This window comes from Ciconia boyciana, chromosome 3 (genome assembly GCF_034638445.1).
Source record: "Ciconia boyciana chromosome 3, ASM3463844v1, whole genome shotgun sequence".
In the NCBI taxonomy this organism is placed as follows: Eukaryota; Metazoa; Chordata; class Aves; order Ciconiiformes; family Ciconiidae; genus Ciconia; species Ciconia boyciana.
This window is the reverse complement of record NC_132936.1, coordinates 22,456,509-22,473,101: the sequence shown is the minus strand read 5'-3', so window position 1 is coordinate 22,473,101 and position 16,593 is coordinate 22,456,509. Positions and strand designations below refer to the sequence as shown.

At 45.1% G+C, this 16,593-nt stretch overlaps 1 protein-coding gene across 1 annotated transcript; it reads right to left on the bottom strand.

The window, feature by feature from the left end:
- Nucleotides 1-902: 902 nt before the first annotated feature.
- On the bottom strand, nucleotides 903-7,459 carry ALKAL2 (ALK and LTK ligand 2). Its single transcript, XM_072857797.1, has 5 exons — nucleotides 7,441-7,459; nucleotides 6,074-6,405; nucleotides 3,532-3,585; nucleotides 3,340-3,420; nucleotides 903-967 (listed from the first exon to the last, which is right to left on the bottom strand). The coding sequence occupies exons 2-5, from the start codon at nucleotides 6,330-6,332 to the stop codon at nucleotides 903-905; spliced, it is 459 nt and encodes a 152-aa protein (XP_072713898.1). The 5' UTR covers nucleotides 6,333-6,405; nucleotides 7,441-7,459.
- Nucleotides 7,460-16,593: the final 9,134 nt, after the last annotated feature.

Sequence of the window (16,593 nt, the reverse complement as noted above, 5' to 3'; positions counted from 1 at the left end):
TTTTATTGCTTTTTCTCACTGACTCTGTCCACAAGATGTGTATTTTGTCACTGAGTTAAAATATCTTGGTTTGACAGCATTTGTTACTGACAAATCCATATGGGTTATTATTTATCCCTTTGTCAGAGGCCACATTTTTGTCTCAGGTAAAGCTTGAGCACAGAATGTAAATTAGTCCTTTTGTATTCTTACATGTCAGTTTTCTAGAAATACAGATCGTTTGGAAGTACTTGGTTGGTTGGTTGGTTTATGTTTTTATTTTGGTGCATGGTGAAATTCTGAAAGTATTTGTAGGAAGTAGAGGTACATCTAGGCAAAAAGGGAGGGAATAAACCCACAGACGTGAGAGGTGAACACAATGAAAATCCCAAGAAATCCAAGTAGCTTAAAGTTAGTTTATCAATGCTACTAATAATACATTTTAATTGAATTACTATAAAAGCACCTGCAACCTATCTGCATTTATAAAGCTTTCATTTGTATAGCTATGTATACATTAACTCATACTAAAATGTACACCATAGATCTACAGCTGCACACATAAAAGGGCTGCCGCTGCCAATACAGGCAATTGTGTACTGAGTCAACTCTTGAAAAATAAGCTACAGCTGTTGTGTTTTGTTCTATAAAAACAAATTCACTATCTGCTAACTGTATTCTGCTATGAATAATTCACAGCTGATGCACATGGACTTTTATATAATGACTTCCAGTAGGGGGTACCCTTTATTTATTGCCAGTATTTGCCAGATTAAGCCAGTTACTTCAAGAACTCTGAAAGGGGAATACCTCAGCCAAAGGACAATTCTTATTACAGTCCTATGAATTTTCATGTATGAAACACAAAATCCACTGCTTTGCTATGCAGCAGAATGTCATTACTGCTATGAAAAAGCTTACCTTTATCCTTCCATGCACATTGGGCTTACTGCCAGCCGAGTAAGAAGCCTGGCACATCTCTTATAGTCTGTCATGAAAAAAGAGCATAAATAGGTTACTGAAGTAACCAATTTTGCCTTTAAAAATCAAAATTGATAACAGCGTGCAAATTATTGTCATAATAAAGTTCAATGAACACCTTAGTTTACAACAGTATAGAAATCAGCTCCTTAGAGTTAGAAATGGAGTGTGTAAAAATTGCATAACTGAAAGCCATGTTTAATGGGACATGTAACTATGCAACTGACTTCTGCATACATACTATCTATAAACAAATAGCATGAATGTGCTTGGAGGCTCTCCAAGTGCATGCATGTATGAAAATTTATACATCTGTGTCTGTGCTTAGAAGTGGGATCTAAATGTGGCTGTAGTACTTCCATACTAGAGGAAGAATAAGTAGTGCTCATCCATCTTTGAAATCCAGCCCTCAGTGAGCAAGTCTATCAGCTTAATATTAAGTAACGCAACTCTCCAATAAATTTTCTTCCTGGAAAAACTGTTAAATTAGAAAAATAACATCTCCTACTCATAGGAATGTTAAGTCCAGCCTGAGTAGGTGACCAGATCATACAAATTCATTCATAACTATATCGAGTTTCATCTTAAAACTAGTAAAATGTTTTTTTCCACAGTAGTCCTATTGTTTTAGGTACCTTCTGCTTTTTGATGCATTCATAATAAGAGGCAGAACCAATGCAAAACTAAGAAATTAATCAAGAGATTTTCTTTTTTCTTTAACATGGCAAACTGAAAGCAAATTTTGTGAAAGTTGGTTATGGACAGACAGCAGAGTAAATTACATTTTAGGTGCCAATGCTACTACACTGTACAAAGTACTAGAAGGTATGTCAACAAAATGCTTTTGTACTGGCTACCACCGTGTTGCAGCATCATAGATGCTTTTAATTTCTTTGTTGTTTGGCCTTTGAATTTCTACATAGAATTAACAGTATTACCTGAAATCACAATATTATCAAAAAGTAACATCATGCTGTGTATGAAGAATTAAAGCAGGTTGTTTACCTCACTTTCCTAGAAGAAAATTACTTTAAGGAGACGCTAGTCAGTCCAGTCTGGTGACTGATGTTGATTTTTGTTAGGCATTATTTCATTAATGAGTAACTACATCTAATGTTTTCTAGAGATGCAATGTTAACAATCCCTAACTCACAGCATAGATATGCTATAATTGCCGTTCATACAAATTATCCAGACATTATATTGGTGGGTATGTCACCTGTCAGGAGGAAAAGGCTAATTCAGACTTTAAGACCAACTAGTTTTTACCTTCACAGCTTGGAGTACTCATTAGTGCTGAGTCAAATGATGTTTGTGTTGTGATCCTTATGAAAAAGGTAATATGACCATTTGCTTTTTCAAAACAGACTAGTTATGAACAACTTCCATTGCCATCCATGTAAATGGACAGTGATGTGATTAGCCATTATCTATAAATCCTTATCCTTCCAAGGTATTCCTAATCTGAAGCCTTACAAATAGGGCAAATGTCTGCAATTCTTACCAAATATGCCTTTAAAATATATTGGGCTGAAATGTTTATTAATATGTGAAACTTGGAATCTGTAACTCGTTTCTATTCCCAGCTCTGCTACTGACCCAACTGGTTGACCTCAGACAAGTAAAATAAAGTGTGCTTCCATTCTGAAAAGGCTGTACTAAAATAGCATCTCCTTACTCAACAGGTCCACCTCAGTATGAATCTGGAGACATGTCTACTGACTGATAAATGTCAGTGTTTGATTTTTTTTTTTAATTCTCTGTGCTGCCAGCACTGATGAGATATCATAAGCTGAATTTGCTTATTTGTGTCCATCAGCACTTTTTTTTTTTTTTTTAAATAAGCTGAAAGTGGTACTTTTGTAATTCACTGAAGACAAGGGTTGCGAAGATTCACTGTCAACATCACTGGTAGATGGGTAGCTGAACAGTCAAAATATAAAATGTCTATAAAATATGTTCTACATAAATAATAAATGAAAATTAAATAGCCCCACCTGGATTTCTCATCCTATCTTGAATTTGCAGTACTAAAAATTAAATGTGAGAGGTCTGCGAGAAGAGTCGTGTTCCTATGAAAAGCAAACACCTTTGGTTTGGAACTAAAGAGGCATATACATCAGTCCCTAAGGCAGCACTGTTTACAGCCATTCTACGCAGTTTATTTGCAGTGAAAATGTTATGTTTCCATTTTCCTCACTGTAATGCTGATGCTGTTCTAGCAACACTGTAAAGCGTACTTAGTACATTTTAGAGCACTCCAAATTCTTCATTGCAAGGAATGTATTCTAACGTTGTATCACTACTGGTACTTCAGATCGCTATTCAATTTTAGAGTTTTCTGTTGTTTTATGAAAAGTCTGTGGTTTTGGCACTTACATGCTGGGATGGTGCAGTCCCTTGTATTGTGATAAAGCCGATGAAAGTGTTTACTACATTTTGGGCTAAAGTAGAGTGGACCTGAAATATAAAGAAAAAATAAGTTATGAATCAGCACAGCTCTCAGGAAGAAGAGTGCAGCTTATGGTATGTATGCGAAATGATGGATACCAATGCAAAATTAAAACATACCTGTTAAATGCTTTAAGAACTTGTCTTTCATCCTCAGATCTCTGGGAACTATTTCTGTTGGACAGAAAAAAGAATAGTCACTCTGCTGCACTGAAACTATGCTTGCCAAGCATAGTATGAGGAAAGAGAATAAACTCTGTCCAGCAAACATCACCACTACATCTTGACAGATGCACAGAGGTCAAAAGTCCTTTGCATACAGTAGGCCAAACTGGAAGCATTTGTTTTACATAAGTAGCCACTGTAAAATGCACTGTGATGATGAAACAAGTAATGTCTGTTAGGTGCACAGTCATTAACGATGATGACACTTTACTAAGAGTCAGATTTTAGCTCTCTATGAATTACATTATCAAGTTAACCTAGATTTAAATTCCTCCAGAAATGTTAGTTCATGGTTGCTCAGAAACAGCATATTCTGCTAGTGGTAAAGACCCGAAGATATATTCAAGTTTGGTTTAGTGTCTTATAATTGTCTTATGCAAATGTATCCACTCTCTTGTCACAGGTATGTTTGTACAAGCACTGTCCTGGTGCAATCATGAAACTGGATTGATCTACTTACAGGAATCTTTTTTTTCCCCTTTCTAGCAGTAAATAAAATTCACAGGAAATTATCCCAAGCAAATTGCTCTCTTCTGGCTCCCTACGTTTGTGGTTTACCGCCTTGCGTTTTGTGTTCAGCAGATGGCAAAATGAAACTGGTTTACTGAAATCCATTTTAGCCCTAACCCTTGCTTGTGTCTTCCTGATTTACAGCTATCTTTGATTGCTTTCCGTTACGAACTCTATGCTGATAGCTTAGTGCTGATTGTGTATGATACACTACATGGTGCTTTATTTATTTGACCATAAATGCCTGAGCAGCCTTTTTCATTCCCCTGGCACCTCTTATCAGATATAAAGCAGAGAGCATTTCCATCCAGATCTGATTCACTTGTGAGGTTAGACACTTCTCGAAAGTCATTCTTCATTTACTTCTAACTTTAGTCAGTGTAAGTAAAATTGACCTTATCATATTTGACCTAATTATGTCGTGAAGAGCATTAAAAACACACATGCTTCACTCAGAAATTTCCCGTGGGACAGGCTCACTGGGAAAGTGATGCCAAGACTGAAATGAAGGACTCTAACCAGTAGTTCCTTTTCAGAGTTGCTGGGAATAACACCATTATAATAACAGAATGAAAAATCCTGCTTAGGAGTCAATGACACCACTACCAACTAATCTGCTCTGAAGTATGTTTATTATTTACATAGATAACTGTACAGCACAAACCAGATGTTTGGCACCAATATGCTGATGTAGGGTGGCCAAAAACTATGCCCATGTTCCACGTTGAGATTTAGAGTTGTACAGATCAGGGCTCCTTGCTTAGTCTGGCCTCTTTAACTTTCCAGCATTTATAAAACAAAATGTTCTCACTATGCTGATCTTAAGTGCAACAAAATTGTCTTCCTTTGTATATTCATTAATCATCCAGATGGAGAAGTAACATTTTCATGACAACCACCAACAAATGCAAATTGTGAGGATATTTGAATATGAATGAGAATGAAGAAAAGGTACAATGAAGCTTTATGAGATCAATAAAGGCAAAATAAATAGCATACTAACAAAATGAAAGCCAGTTTTGAAAAAGGTGAGTAGACATCTGCTGGTAAATAGTCAGAAAGTCACTTTCAGTAGGAGGGGTAAGATGAGCAGCAGTAACGCTGTAGGGGTTTGGGAGTGACAGAGAACAGTAAATTGGACACGGCAGCAGGAGAAGCCAAATCAACTTTCAACTGGATGCATGGAAGTACATCACGAAACTGAGCGGTAACTCTTCATCACTATGTGGCTTGGTGCAACTGCTCCCAGCCTGCTCTATACCACCCTTTTTCTTACAAACAAACCTGGGCCTTCACTGGAGGCTAAAGAGCCATTCAATGAGTAGAAGGATGACTGCAAGGGTGTCCCAAAGTAGTCATAGCTTGTACAGTGGCGGAGGAGTACTCTGTTTCAGTTCCCTAGCGTTTCAAAGGTGCTACCTCCAGAGTACAAAGGGACTAACAAGCAGGGCAAAAAGTTTAATGAAGCTGAGCTGCAGGCAAGACTTCTAGATGTGAGATCTATAAGGACATACTATAGTCCTGCAGGGGAATTCTTGCTAGGGTCATCTCTAAGAAACACTTAAACCAAGCACATTTTAGAAAGTGGTAAACTTCCAGGAAAAAAAAAGCATTTTCATCCCTTATTTCTTTGATCTCAGCCCATTTCAGTCTTTTCTCTTACTAATAGGTTTTGTTCAAAGCCAACACACAGGAAGTCGGATTTTCAGTCAAGTACATTATCCAGAGAGTAAGAGACTCTGAGAAGTGAATGGAGTTTTTCTATTCCAAATTTGCCGTTTGTGTCGGTTTCTGATACCAAAGGGAACCTGCAGGTATTTTGAGCGGTGAATTCTTGATCTCAGATTAGTAACCTGATGCGATGTCTGATTCACCAAGGCACCCTACAGAAGAAAAAAGATCTCCTAAGTCATGGACTGTGACTTACCAACTCTCTGCTCGTCCTGGTATCCTCCGTAGTCGGCCACTTCCCTTCGATCTAAGTTATAGTCGTGCTTGGAGAAGTACTGCACCCCACTGTCCTTCTCCAGGTGGTACATTTTCAGTTCCTGAATGATCTCCATGATCAGATTTAGGAGACTGTGCCTGTCCTTCAGATCTGCGGAGTCAGTTTTCTCTTTGCAATATCCTGCTGAGAGCACTAAGAGCACCAGCCCCAGCAGCCCAGGAGACCTCAGTCCACTCATCGCCGTCCGACCTGAAGGGTGCGCGAGCAGATGAAAAGGAAGGGTCCGCCGCAGCGGGAGGCCTCCTGCTTCCCTGGGAGAGAGAAACGGGGGTGGGTCGGCGGTGGGGAGACTCACGGGGGCGAAATCGGAACCGTTACGGCAGGAAAGCGCGGAGACCGCTCCGCAGGTTACACCAGGCGGGAGCCCAGCGCGCTCCGGCAGCCCCGCGCCGGGGGAGCCCCGCTGCGCCCCGCGGCTGGCAGCGCCCCGCCGCGCCCGCCCCGCCCCGCCCCGCCCCGCGGGGACAGCCGCCCCAGCGCCCCGGCAGCGCCCCGGCAGCGCCCGCCCGCCCCGCAGCCTGCGCCCGCGGGGCCCCGCGGCAGGGCGGGCTGCGCAGCCGCGGAGCGGGGCGAGGCGGGGGGTGCCGAGGCGGGGCCCCCTCGCCCTGCGCCCCGGCGGAGCAGGTCCCCGGGCGCGAGGGGCCGGCAGCGCGTAGCGCCCCGCCTGCGGCCGCGGAGCGGTGCGGGGGAGCGCGGGCGAGGGCGCCAACTTTCCCCGAAGTTCTTCGCCGGGGAGCCGCGGCGGCTGCGGGCAGCAGCGAGCCCAGCCACCCTCGCTGCGGGGCTCCGCGCCGGGGCTGCGGGCAGGAGCGGCGGGACGGGCGGTGCGCGGCTGGGGGCAGCCGTCCGGGGGCAAGGAGCGGCAACGCCGGACTTCCCTTTCCCTGTCCTTTTTCCCTCCCCGCTCGGGGAAGGGGCGCGGGCGGCCACGGCCACCTCCACAGGGAGTAGCAGGGAGCGGCAGCCAGCCGTGGCCGGGGACGCTGCCTCGTCCCCGGAGCCGCTGGCCTTCGGACGGCTGAGTGTCCCCCCCCCCTCGCTGGGTGCCGGGGCCGCCGGCCCGCGCACACGGCTGCCCCGCGCTCCGTGTGGCGGCTCTCCCCTGCCAACTTTGGCGGGCGTCCGGCGGCGCCCGCCTCCCGCCCGCGGGCTGTCACCGGCGGAGCCCCGCAGCAGCGCCGGCCCCGCCGCACGCAGCGCTCGGGCTCAGCGGGGCGGGAGGGGTGGGGGCGTGGGGAGGGAGACGGGGAGGAAGGAGGGTTGCTGGCCCTTGCCGGCCGCTTTACCTGTCTCTCCGTCCCAGAAGCCGAGGTGTCTTCCCCCCGGGAGCCGCTCCCCGGCTCTCCCCGGACAGCAGCAGCCCGCGAGCGGCGGGGAGTCCAAGTTTTCCGCGGCTGGCCCGCCCGCCCCCTCCCGTCCCTGCGCTCCCGCCGTATCCACAAACTACTCCATCGCCGCCAGCCCCAGCGCAGCCGCTTATATAGGCTATAGGATGGACATGAGACGGCAGATAGTATCGACTTGGAAGTGGGTGGAAAACAATAAAAGTCCACTTGGCAACCTCGGGAGCGTCGCTGCTTGCACAAGCCCCCCCTTCCCGCCCTCCCTTCCCTCCCGCCCCGGTCCCCCCCCTCCCTCCCCCTCGCTCGGCTCTCCCGGGCAGGGCTCAGTCACTCCTTCGCCTCTCTCCGACGTAAGGAGACGGTCCCAAGTGTGTGTGTGTGTGTGTGTGGAGTGGGAGGGGGCGGCGGCGGGAAGATGGGGACGGGGGGGGCGCGCCTCGCCCGAGCCTTTAATTAGAAACGCGCTGAGGAGCCTCTGAAATATTCATGGCCTTGGCGCGGCTCCCCGTCAGGCGGGTCCCCGGCCCCGCGGCCGCAGCCGCCGCGCTGCCCGCCGTCCCCCGCGGGGGGCCGCGTGGCGGGGGCGGGCGGGGATGCCGCCTGTTTACCGGGAACTCCGGGCCTGGCTGCGGCGGGGAAGGGGAGGTGTTGGGGCGGGGGCGAGCTGCCGGGGAAGAGGAAGGCTATTTTCTGCTCCCGCCGACCGGGAAGCCCGCGGAGAGGTGGCTGGAGCGGGGTCTGGGTGGAAGAGGCGGGCGCGTCGCCTTTCTCGCCGATTCTTGGCAAGGGCAGTCCCGGGTGGCGAGGCGGCTTCCTGGGCTCGCGGCGCGGCGCTGCCTGGAAGCGCTCCCAGCGGGGGCGGGTGGGGTGAGGAGGAGGAGGAGGAGGAGAGCGAAGGCAGTGCCACCGGCAGGACAGCCCCGCCGGCTCCCTCAGCCGCCGGCTCCCGCAGAAGAGGGTGACAGCCCGAGCGAAGGGAGGTGGCGGCGAGGGGGAGCCGGCGGTGGAGGGCGCGGGGGGCGACAGCGTCCTGGAAGCGTTGTGCTTCCCTGTAAAAGCGAGACCCCCCTCCTGCGAGAGCCACCTCCCCCAAATAAACAAACTCGGCCCGGCTCCGCCGCCGCTCTGCCCGCGGAGCCCCTCGGAACGTGCGGAGCGGAGGGGGTGAAACACGATCCGGCTGAACTTTTCTGTTTACTTTGATTGTGTGGATAAACCTCTCCCTTGGCAGCTGAAACGGGCAAATACGGAGCTGGATCGCGGGGCCGGCCTACTTCCCGAGCCCCGAAAGACGACGGGGTGGGAGCGGGCGGCGCTCGGGGCCCGCCTCCCGAGGAGGCAGCGGCGGCGGACCCGCGGGGCGCGGCCGGTACCGGCGGGCAGGGCCGCCCGCCCCGCGCGGCCCCGCTGGCCGCCGCCGACAGGTAGCGCGCGCCGCCGGCCCCTCCTCAGGCAGCGGCAACAGCGACCCCCAGCGGCCGCTGCCCAGCCTGGGCCCGGCGCTGCCGCCTCCCGCCGCCAGGCGGCGCTGAGGGGCGCGGCCGCCACGAGGGGCCCGCTACCCGCGCGCGAGGGGCCGGCGGGCGGCCGTTAACGGTCGTCCCTGCTGCCCGCGGAGGAGCCGCCGCTTCCCGGCGGGCAGAGAGCGGGCAGGAGGAGCTGTACGGGTGGGGTTTTGCGAGCTGTCAGACAGACCACAGGAAAAAGTATTTACGTTTCACAGCGCTGCCTGTACGTCTTGTAATTGATGCGATTGTATTCCCTAACTACCACTTTATTATTTATCTTTCCTTTAAAAACAACATGTACATGGCATGTATGTCTATTGCTACAAAAGTCTTAGCCCATGCTGTCACAATGAAGTTACTGAAAAAAAGGCAAAAATTATGAAGATGGACACCCAGAGGCAAGAACGCTTTGTCAGGAGTCCAGAATCCTACCTCCTCTTTGGCTTCATGGTTTGTTTCCAGTCACCTTAAGACTCAGGGAAAAAAAAACATAAAAAATTGAATGAGCACTTCAACAGTGAGAAAGAATGGCCCTTTGCATGACCCCATAATTTGGTAAGGCCGTATTTACAAGTTAGTCATACCAAATATTGACACATTAGGGTCACCTAATGGAGATAAGGAAGATGGAGAACAAGCCAGGCAGTATACAGCCTGGTGTTCTGCCTCTGCAATTACATTTCAAGTAGTCCTTCACCCAAAGTAATCTCTAGAAAAAGATAGATACAGCTGCAGAACTGAAAGAGGTGTTTGGGAAGTCAGCTGAACACGTGGATGGATTCTCCTCTAGCTTACAACTACAATTTCTGTGTCATCTTTGGTCTCCATCTTGTAAGGAAGGAGCAGCCTGTGTTTCAAGAACACACAAGTTCAACTCAGGAACGTCAGGCTGCGTCTTTCCTAGTAAGTTAGATGTACCCAGACATGTCTGTCAAGTCTGGCACGGAGGCCAGCTGGCATGGAATGACCTGCGAGTTGCTGAATAATATAGTTTATGTAGCTTTCTTCCTTTTGAAGAGGCAGCGGACATTATTAGAAACTGCATTAATCCCTCTTATGAGGTCACTCCACCATGACTCTGGGAATGGGATAGCTGGTACGGGCTGAAGACACACCAAGGACAAATTAACATCATAGACAATTTCATTCCAATGCTCAGGAATATTCCCTTTAAATTTACTAATAAAGGTGCAGACTCTTATGTACAAGAGATACAAAGTACAATGGAGATAGTAGCTGAGATATGAGGTAGATAAATAAACAGTCTGTTGCCTTTTTATGCATGCAGAAACAGGCAAGGGTCTATTCTGATTTGTTTACACTGAGTTATATGAAGATATGGAATAGCTCCCGTGACTTCAATGGAGTTAATTGACATTCACACTGATAGATTTAGGATGATAATTTAATGTTCCAACAGGTTACATTTTCTTAAGTACGTTTTCTAGGGCGCCGTCTAAGCTAACTGTCTAGATGCTAACCACCTAAATGCTGCCAAGCTCCTCCTCTGCATATATATTGCCAAACCTGTGATCTCCGAGACTTCCACCCATGCTCAGTCCGACTCCTGAGGCTTCTAAAGTGAGTAGGTGCACTGTTTGCCATGACCGCTCACAGGTTCTTGGCCTTCTTCCCTGGATACCGGGAAGCGTTTGACTTGTCAACACTAAGCAGCCAGGATGGTGAAGAAAGCATTCTTCCAGGATTTACAAGATGTATGTTTTAATCCCTGCAGGCGGAGATGAAGGATGAACACACCCTCCCAACCAGGACAAAAACCTGCTTGCTTTCCTTGAAAGAAGGCAGAGAGGGAGATAGGAAACCCAGTCTCCAAAAGCAACATGAACCTGGGAGAGCAGATCATTAGAGGTGATGCTATACAATGAGTATTTTGACTTGTCCTGGAGGGGTAGATTTCATTTAAAAACACCTGGTGCAATTTTTTGGTCTTATTTTTGCAGGATGTCAAGTTAGTGAACTCTTCAGCAATCAAAATCTATGAATAGATCAATTTACAATGTTATTAAAAATGCCCTATCTTTAAAGTAAACATCGTGATCCTCAGAATAAGGACCTTGTGAAGTAAGCATACAGGAATGAGAAGATCAAATGCAGTATTTGGTGGATAGTTTTAACCGGTGTACTGTTCCATGTTCCCTTGGTGGTTATGAAACAGGGGCACTACATTTGGGATTCGGAACAAATGCCAGGCAGAATTTCTAGCTTTGTTAAATAACACACATTAGTCACTGTTTTCATCAATTCCATTCTATTCCATGCTAAGACAGTAAAGGAAAGATATCTTGACTTCTTTTACTTACATGGTGTACATAAAAACAAGAAAATGTGTTCTCTTCAGTTCTGTCTTCTAAGACTGGTGAAATTTTCATGCTAAGAGCCCTACAGTTTCAAGCATGCTCTTGTTTCAGCTGATTATAACAGACATAAGGGTTCCTATCTATATTTAATAAAAGCAAGTGCAACATTTTCTGAAGTGATTGCAGAGCAGAGCTGATTGTCTAAATCAGGCTCATAACCAATACATGAACTGAGTGTATGCTTAGGAGAAAATTCCAGTGGACGTTCATATGACCAGACTATAAAAATGCTTCTTGTGTTACTCTTTATTGACTTCAGAACCTCAAACCAATATTTTGAAATGCATTTTTTCCTTAAACATCACATCAACTTACAAAAACCTTTAAAAGTCAAGTTGCATTGTTGGTTTAAAAAACAGACTTTTCACTCCTCGCAAAAGAAAAGCAGTATTTAATCTTCAGGTTACATGTCAATCCCGCTAGAGATAAACATGATGGAATGAGATGGGGGTGGTAATTCTGGTAGGTTAATTGAGTGGGTATCAGTTGGTTGACACGGCAACTGGACTTCCAAAACACTGACCACACACATGGAATCTACATGTGTGATAGTTACTTTTTAAATCTATATCAAAAAATATATACATTGCATCCAACAGATGATACTTTCCAAAATCTCTGCTCCAAGTTATGAAAATGCAGAATATGTTTTCAATATAATGCATTGTACATAAGTATAAAATAATATTTATGCACCTGGCTCAGTCATCTCTGTGAGCCTCCAACTCTCAGAGGCAATGCCCAGTGACAGCTGCTGGGGAGAGTAAAGATGAGGCATTAAGAATTCCTGTAGCACTGAAATCAGCCAGAGAACATATATAACTAGAACAAAAACTTAAACAGATGTTAGGGGTATTAAAGCCAATTGAGCATTTTAAGGGCTTTCCCCACTTCCTATCTGATGCAAATGCCAACAGGGTTAAAATCCCATCAATCATCGCTGCAACCAAAACTGAAGAACTTTGATACAGTTCCCAAATGTTTTATCAGTATTACAGCCAGGGCCAGCTTGATGTTTGGTAGAAATTTAAAAAACAACCCACAACAAAAAAAACCCAAACCAGATTTCTGGCTAGAACTTTTCTCTGCATGTAAATTCAAGGCCAAAGACAGCTCTGAGTTGGCCAACGCATCAGTTATTGAGCCAGTTTCAAAATTATCTTCAATCAGCTTTGCAGTGCTGCACCAATGCAACAGTACTGCACCAATGCAAAACTACTGTGGAAATGCTACTGAACCAGCAGGAGGAAATTTAAGTTTTAAGGAGAATAGTCTCACTTTTTAGTTGCCTTTCGTGGTCTTCAATGTATCCCCTGAAATCTCCAGAGACCACCCCTCTGAATTATTCCATGTTTAGGTTTTCAGAGATACTTTATTTTGCACAGTAAAGATAAAAGCCCCAGAGAAGCAAGTCAAACCTCTCTTGACTGTGGACTATTGCCTACAGGAGGACACTAACATAGACCAGACCCCTAATTTCTAAGCAGCTAAGGGAGGGTGGGGGCTTAATCCCATTCTAAAAAACTGTTTCAGGCCATAAGCAGTTCTATAGCTACTGTGCAGCAGTGAGCCTACTATATGTGTGTTCACTGTTGACTCCTATCTGTTCACTTAGAGTTGTATAGCTGCAGCTGCAGAAACTGCCTTTCCACATCAAATTAAGACTACGAGTAAAAGCCCTAGCTGATGTCTCATTAGCTGATAGAGTGCATTACATTTTCTGGCCTGCTCTGATCTCTCTGTGCCAAAGGAAAGAGGATGGCTTCAGTGTACATAAGAACTCAGTAGTTTTAGAGGCAGAGTAGCTTCCTCTTTCATTTCCAACCATGGTTCTTAGCTCGAGGAGACAAGTGGATCACACGTGTTTTTTAGAGCCATTGGTGATAAATGATAACATGTTTTGATAGTATAGCCTAAATTTGAGAATGTTATTTTGCAATGTGTTTGCACCGCTTCTTCAAAAACTTATGCTGAAAAACAAATGCCATCTCAGGCAACATAAGGATATCCCATATGACTCACTATCAGCATCTGAATGCTAAGCACAAGCATCGAGAACTTTAAAAAGCAGAGGTACTTTTTTCTTTCTGCAGGTCATCAGGAGGCAGGCATGCTGCCCATTTAGTGAGCAGGGCCCGTGACTGGTGGACAGCTGTATGACTTTTTACAGATCAGATGTAGAGCAGGCCTATCGGCAAGATCTGGTCTAGTGACTGCTTGTAGTCAAGCTTACTCTTTGGAGATTGTGTGCCCACAAAAGCAGCTAAGGGAGGGTGAGAGGTTAATCCCATTCTAAGAAACCATCTTTTAAGCCATAAGCAGTTCTATAGCTGCTGTGCAGCAGTGAGCCTACTATAGGTGTGTTCACTGTTGATCAGTGGTTCTCTCCTTCCAGAAACCAGCACTGCAGTCCCAGCTGTACCTGGTCAGCCTCCTCATGACCAACTTCATAATGAAATAAGCTGCCTTCCAGGGTACAGGCAGAAAGTTTATTCAACAGCAGCAGAAGACTATAAAGAGCAGTCTGTAGATTTAGGATTTTGACTCCTAGCCTTTCTTGATTCTGCACTTGAAGTGATATAAAGAAATCATCCACTAGCCCAGGGTTGTGAATGTTGTCTCTTCTTGTATGGAAGTCTGCTGTCCTTTAGGGGAGAGAAAACATCCTGAGTCAGCCAAACTGCGGGAAGTCCAGGACCTGGCATACACAGGCTACATCTGCAGGAGTAAATATAATGTGCTCAAGACCATTGATAAAGTCTGTGGCAGTTAAGCCAGCTGGCACAGGATAGGCCACATCCATTCTGTCCATCCTTCTTACTGCCTGTGAGACCCTTACACAAATACTCATTAGGAACACTTCCTGGGCTGCCTAGCTTCCCAGGAATCGATCAGGAGAGTTGTCACGGACTAACCATGTGCCAGGGACTGCTCTAACAATTTAGCAGTATTGACGGCTAGGTTCCAGTGCCAGGAACCCTCCCTGGCAGCATTCAGTTTTGTCTTCTGGTATAGGCACAACCTGTGGGTCCCACCCATGTTGCAAGGGATGGAGGCAGCTGCAAACCGGCCATCCCTTTGGGGTCTCTTACCAGTTGGTAGAACTGAGAGGAGCTTTTTTGCATCATGGCCTAAATTGGAATAAAGTAAGCATTGGAATCTGGGAGCTTCAACAGCTTCAAAAAGCAGCTTCAGAACTTGAAATCAGCTTAAAAAATAGTTCCATGTCTTTATGGGCAGGCAGCTGTACACAGCTTCCACTGGAGGCAGCAAAGAATCACTGTAAATTGGGCAGAATCACAGTGAAATCAACTTAGTTACAGAACAGAATAAAAAGATTATTTTTTTTCTTTTTTTCCCTTCATGTGCGTTGTCTGTATAAATGCAAGATCTTTTAGATCTTGTACGGCAATGGACCAAAATTGTCAATATCTTTAGTTTTAGCCCAAAGGAAAAGAAAAGATTAAAAATTAATTTTCTATGACCTTTACAAGCTGGTCTTTCTCCTAAAACAGAAAATGAGTTTGCCTCACATTACATTATTTTTAACAAGCTATAACATACTTATTGAATATTTTGCTACTGCAATTGCTCTTTTTAGCCTCTTTCCTGACTTGATTTTCCCCCCAAAATTACTAGTGTGTTTTTTAATGGAGAAAATTTCACACATAACAGAATAATACCATTTTGAAACCAGTGAAACCTTTCTATTCATTTGAGGGGTTTATTATTGCTGTTGTTGTTGTTATTATTATTATTATTTTCCACTTTTTTGTCTTATTCTGAACTAAAATGTCAGGGTTGCCCAAGTTTGTCTCACAGAACATTAATGACAAGCAGTTCTGAAACTGAAAACTGACTTTGACTTGACATTCATCACAAAGCAGGACCAATCTTCGATTTTTATGAGTTGTTTTATTGTTGGTGTTGAAGTGTCATATTAAAAAAAATCACATTGTAAAAGTCTTTTCTACAATTGTCACTCTAACTTGTTTCTATTTAGGAAATACAGCTAACTGAAAAAAACCCAACAGGTATAGCTATGAGAAGACCTTATGTTGCTGAATTAGTACCTGTTTGTTATCATAAAAGATAAAAACGTAATTGACAATTCATTATTTATGTTATTCATTTAGGTTTTACACTGAGCTCAGCCTGGATAACAGAAGCAGTGCAATTGTTTTCACCTTTTCCAGTTGGCATAGTCATCTGAGGAAGGCTTCATGCATTTTTATAATGATTTAGTGACAAATACCACAAGGGAAAGGTTTCTGTATTAAAATGTTAATTTCCTATTAAAGTATTCAACTGAGAGGTTATTTCTCTTGTATGCAAATTTTGTAAAATGTTGTTCTGATATACCAAAGAATTTGTCTCTGTAATTAAAGGAATGCAGATAGACTTCTATTACTGCCATCAGGCACTGCACATAGATATGGCTATTTACGCCCATCTTCTTACTTATTTTGCAGTGCTAGTTTAGTGGAAATATCACTTTGGTAGTTTCAGTTAAGTCAGAAATTGCAATCAGATGTTTCTGTTAGAGGCTGTCATAGAGTGAGAATTTTCCCTGGTCAGTGTTGCCCAATGCAGCTGTGACCTCTGCAATTAGTCTATTTGAGAACACAGGATTCACAGTAAAAAAACCCCCTTGTTTCAGATGGAGCTGTTTGTCTCCTTTTCTTTGTCCATTCCTCACTTGTTAGAGGAGCAAGAGGACAATACTCAAAGCAAAAGGGGTTTGACCATAGTAATAGTGATTAGGAGCTTGATGAAATCTGGAACTTCCATTCTCTGAAAAAGTCCAACATTTCATAACATCTTTGTTTTGGTTTGAGACAGTATCACAAACAAGTAAAAAACCTTCAAAAATTTTGTCAGTGGAAAGTAAATATTAAGAGAATTTCAGGAAATCACGGAATATCCTATGATTTTTCCAAAATTAAATGGTGCATCCAGCTAATTCAGAAGTGGGAGCACTCTTGGGACTTCCCCACAATTGAGGCTAGCACAGGGAACATGTGGAACAGGATGTCTAACAAATCAAGTCTTGAAGGGCCTTACAGGGTCTTTAAAGCTTGGATCTAACTCGATTTCCCAAGGCTACTATGTTCTTGGCTCCATGATGTCCTGCAACTCCTGACTGTGCCAAGAAACGTGATCTTGGGATTGTCTGTTCAGTCTGTCCCCAGTTGCCTGACTCTGAAGCA

Coding starts and splice junctions, on each gene's coding strand:
- ALKAL2 (XM_072857797.1), bottom strand. CDS start 6,332: ATGAGTGGACTGAGGTCTCCTGGGCTGCTGGGGCTGGTGCTCTTAGTG. Junction 3,586..6,073: donor CCAGGACGAGCAGAGAGTTG/GTAAGTCACAGT, acceptor TCTGTCCAACAG/AAATAGTTCCCAGAGATCTG. Junction 3,421..3,531: donor GTTCTTAAAGCATTTAACAG/GTATGTTTTAAT, acceptor TTTATATTTCAG/GTCCACTCTACTTTAGCCCA.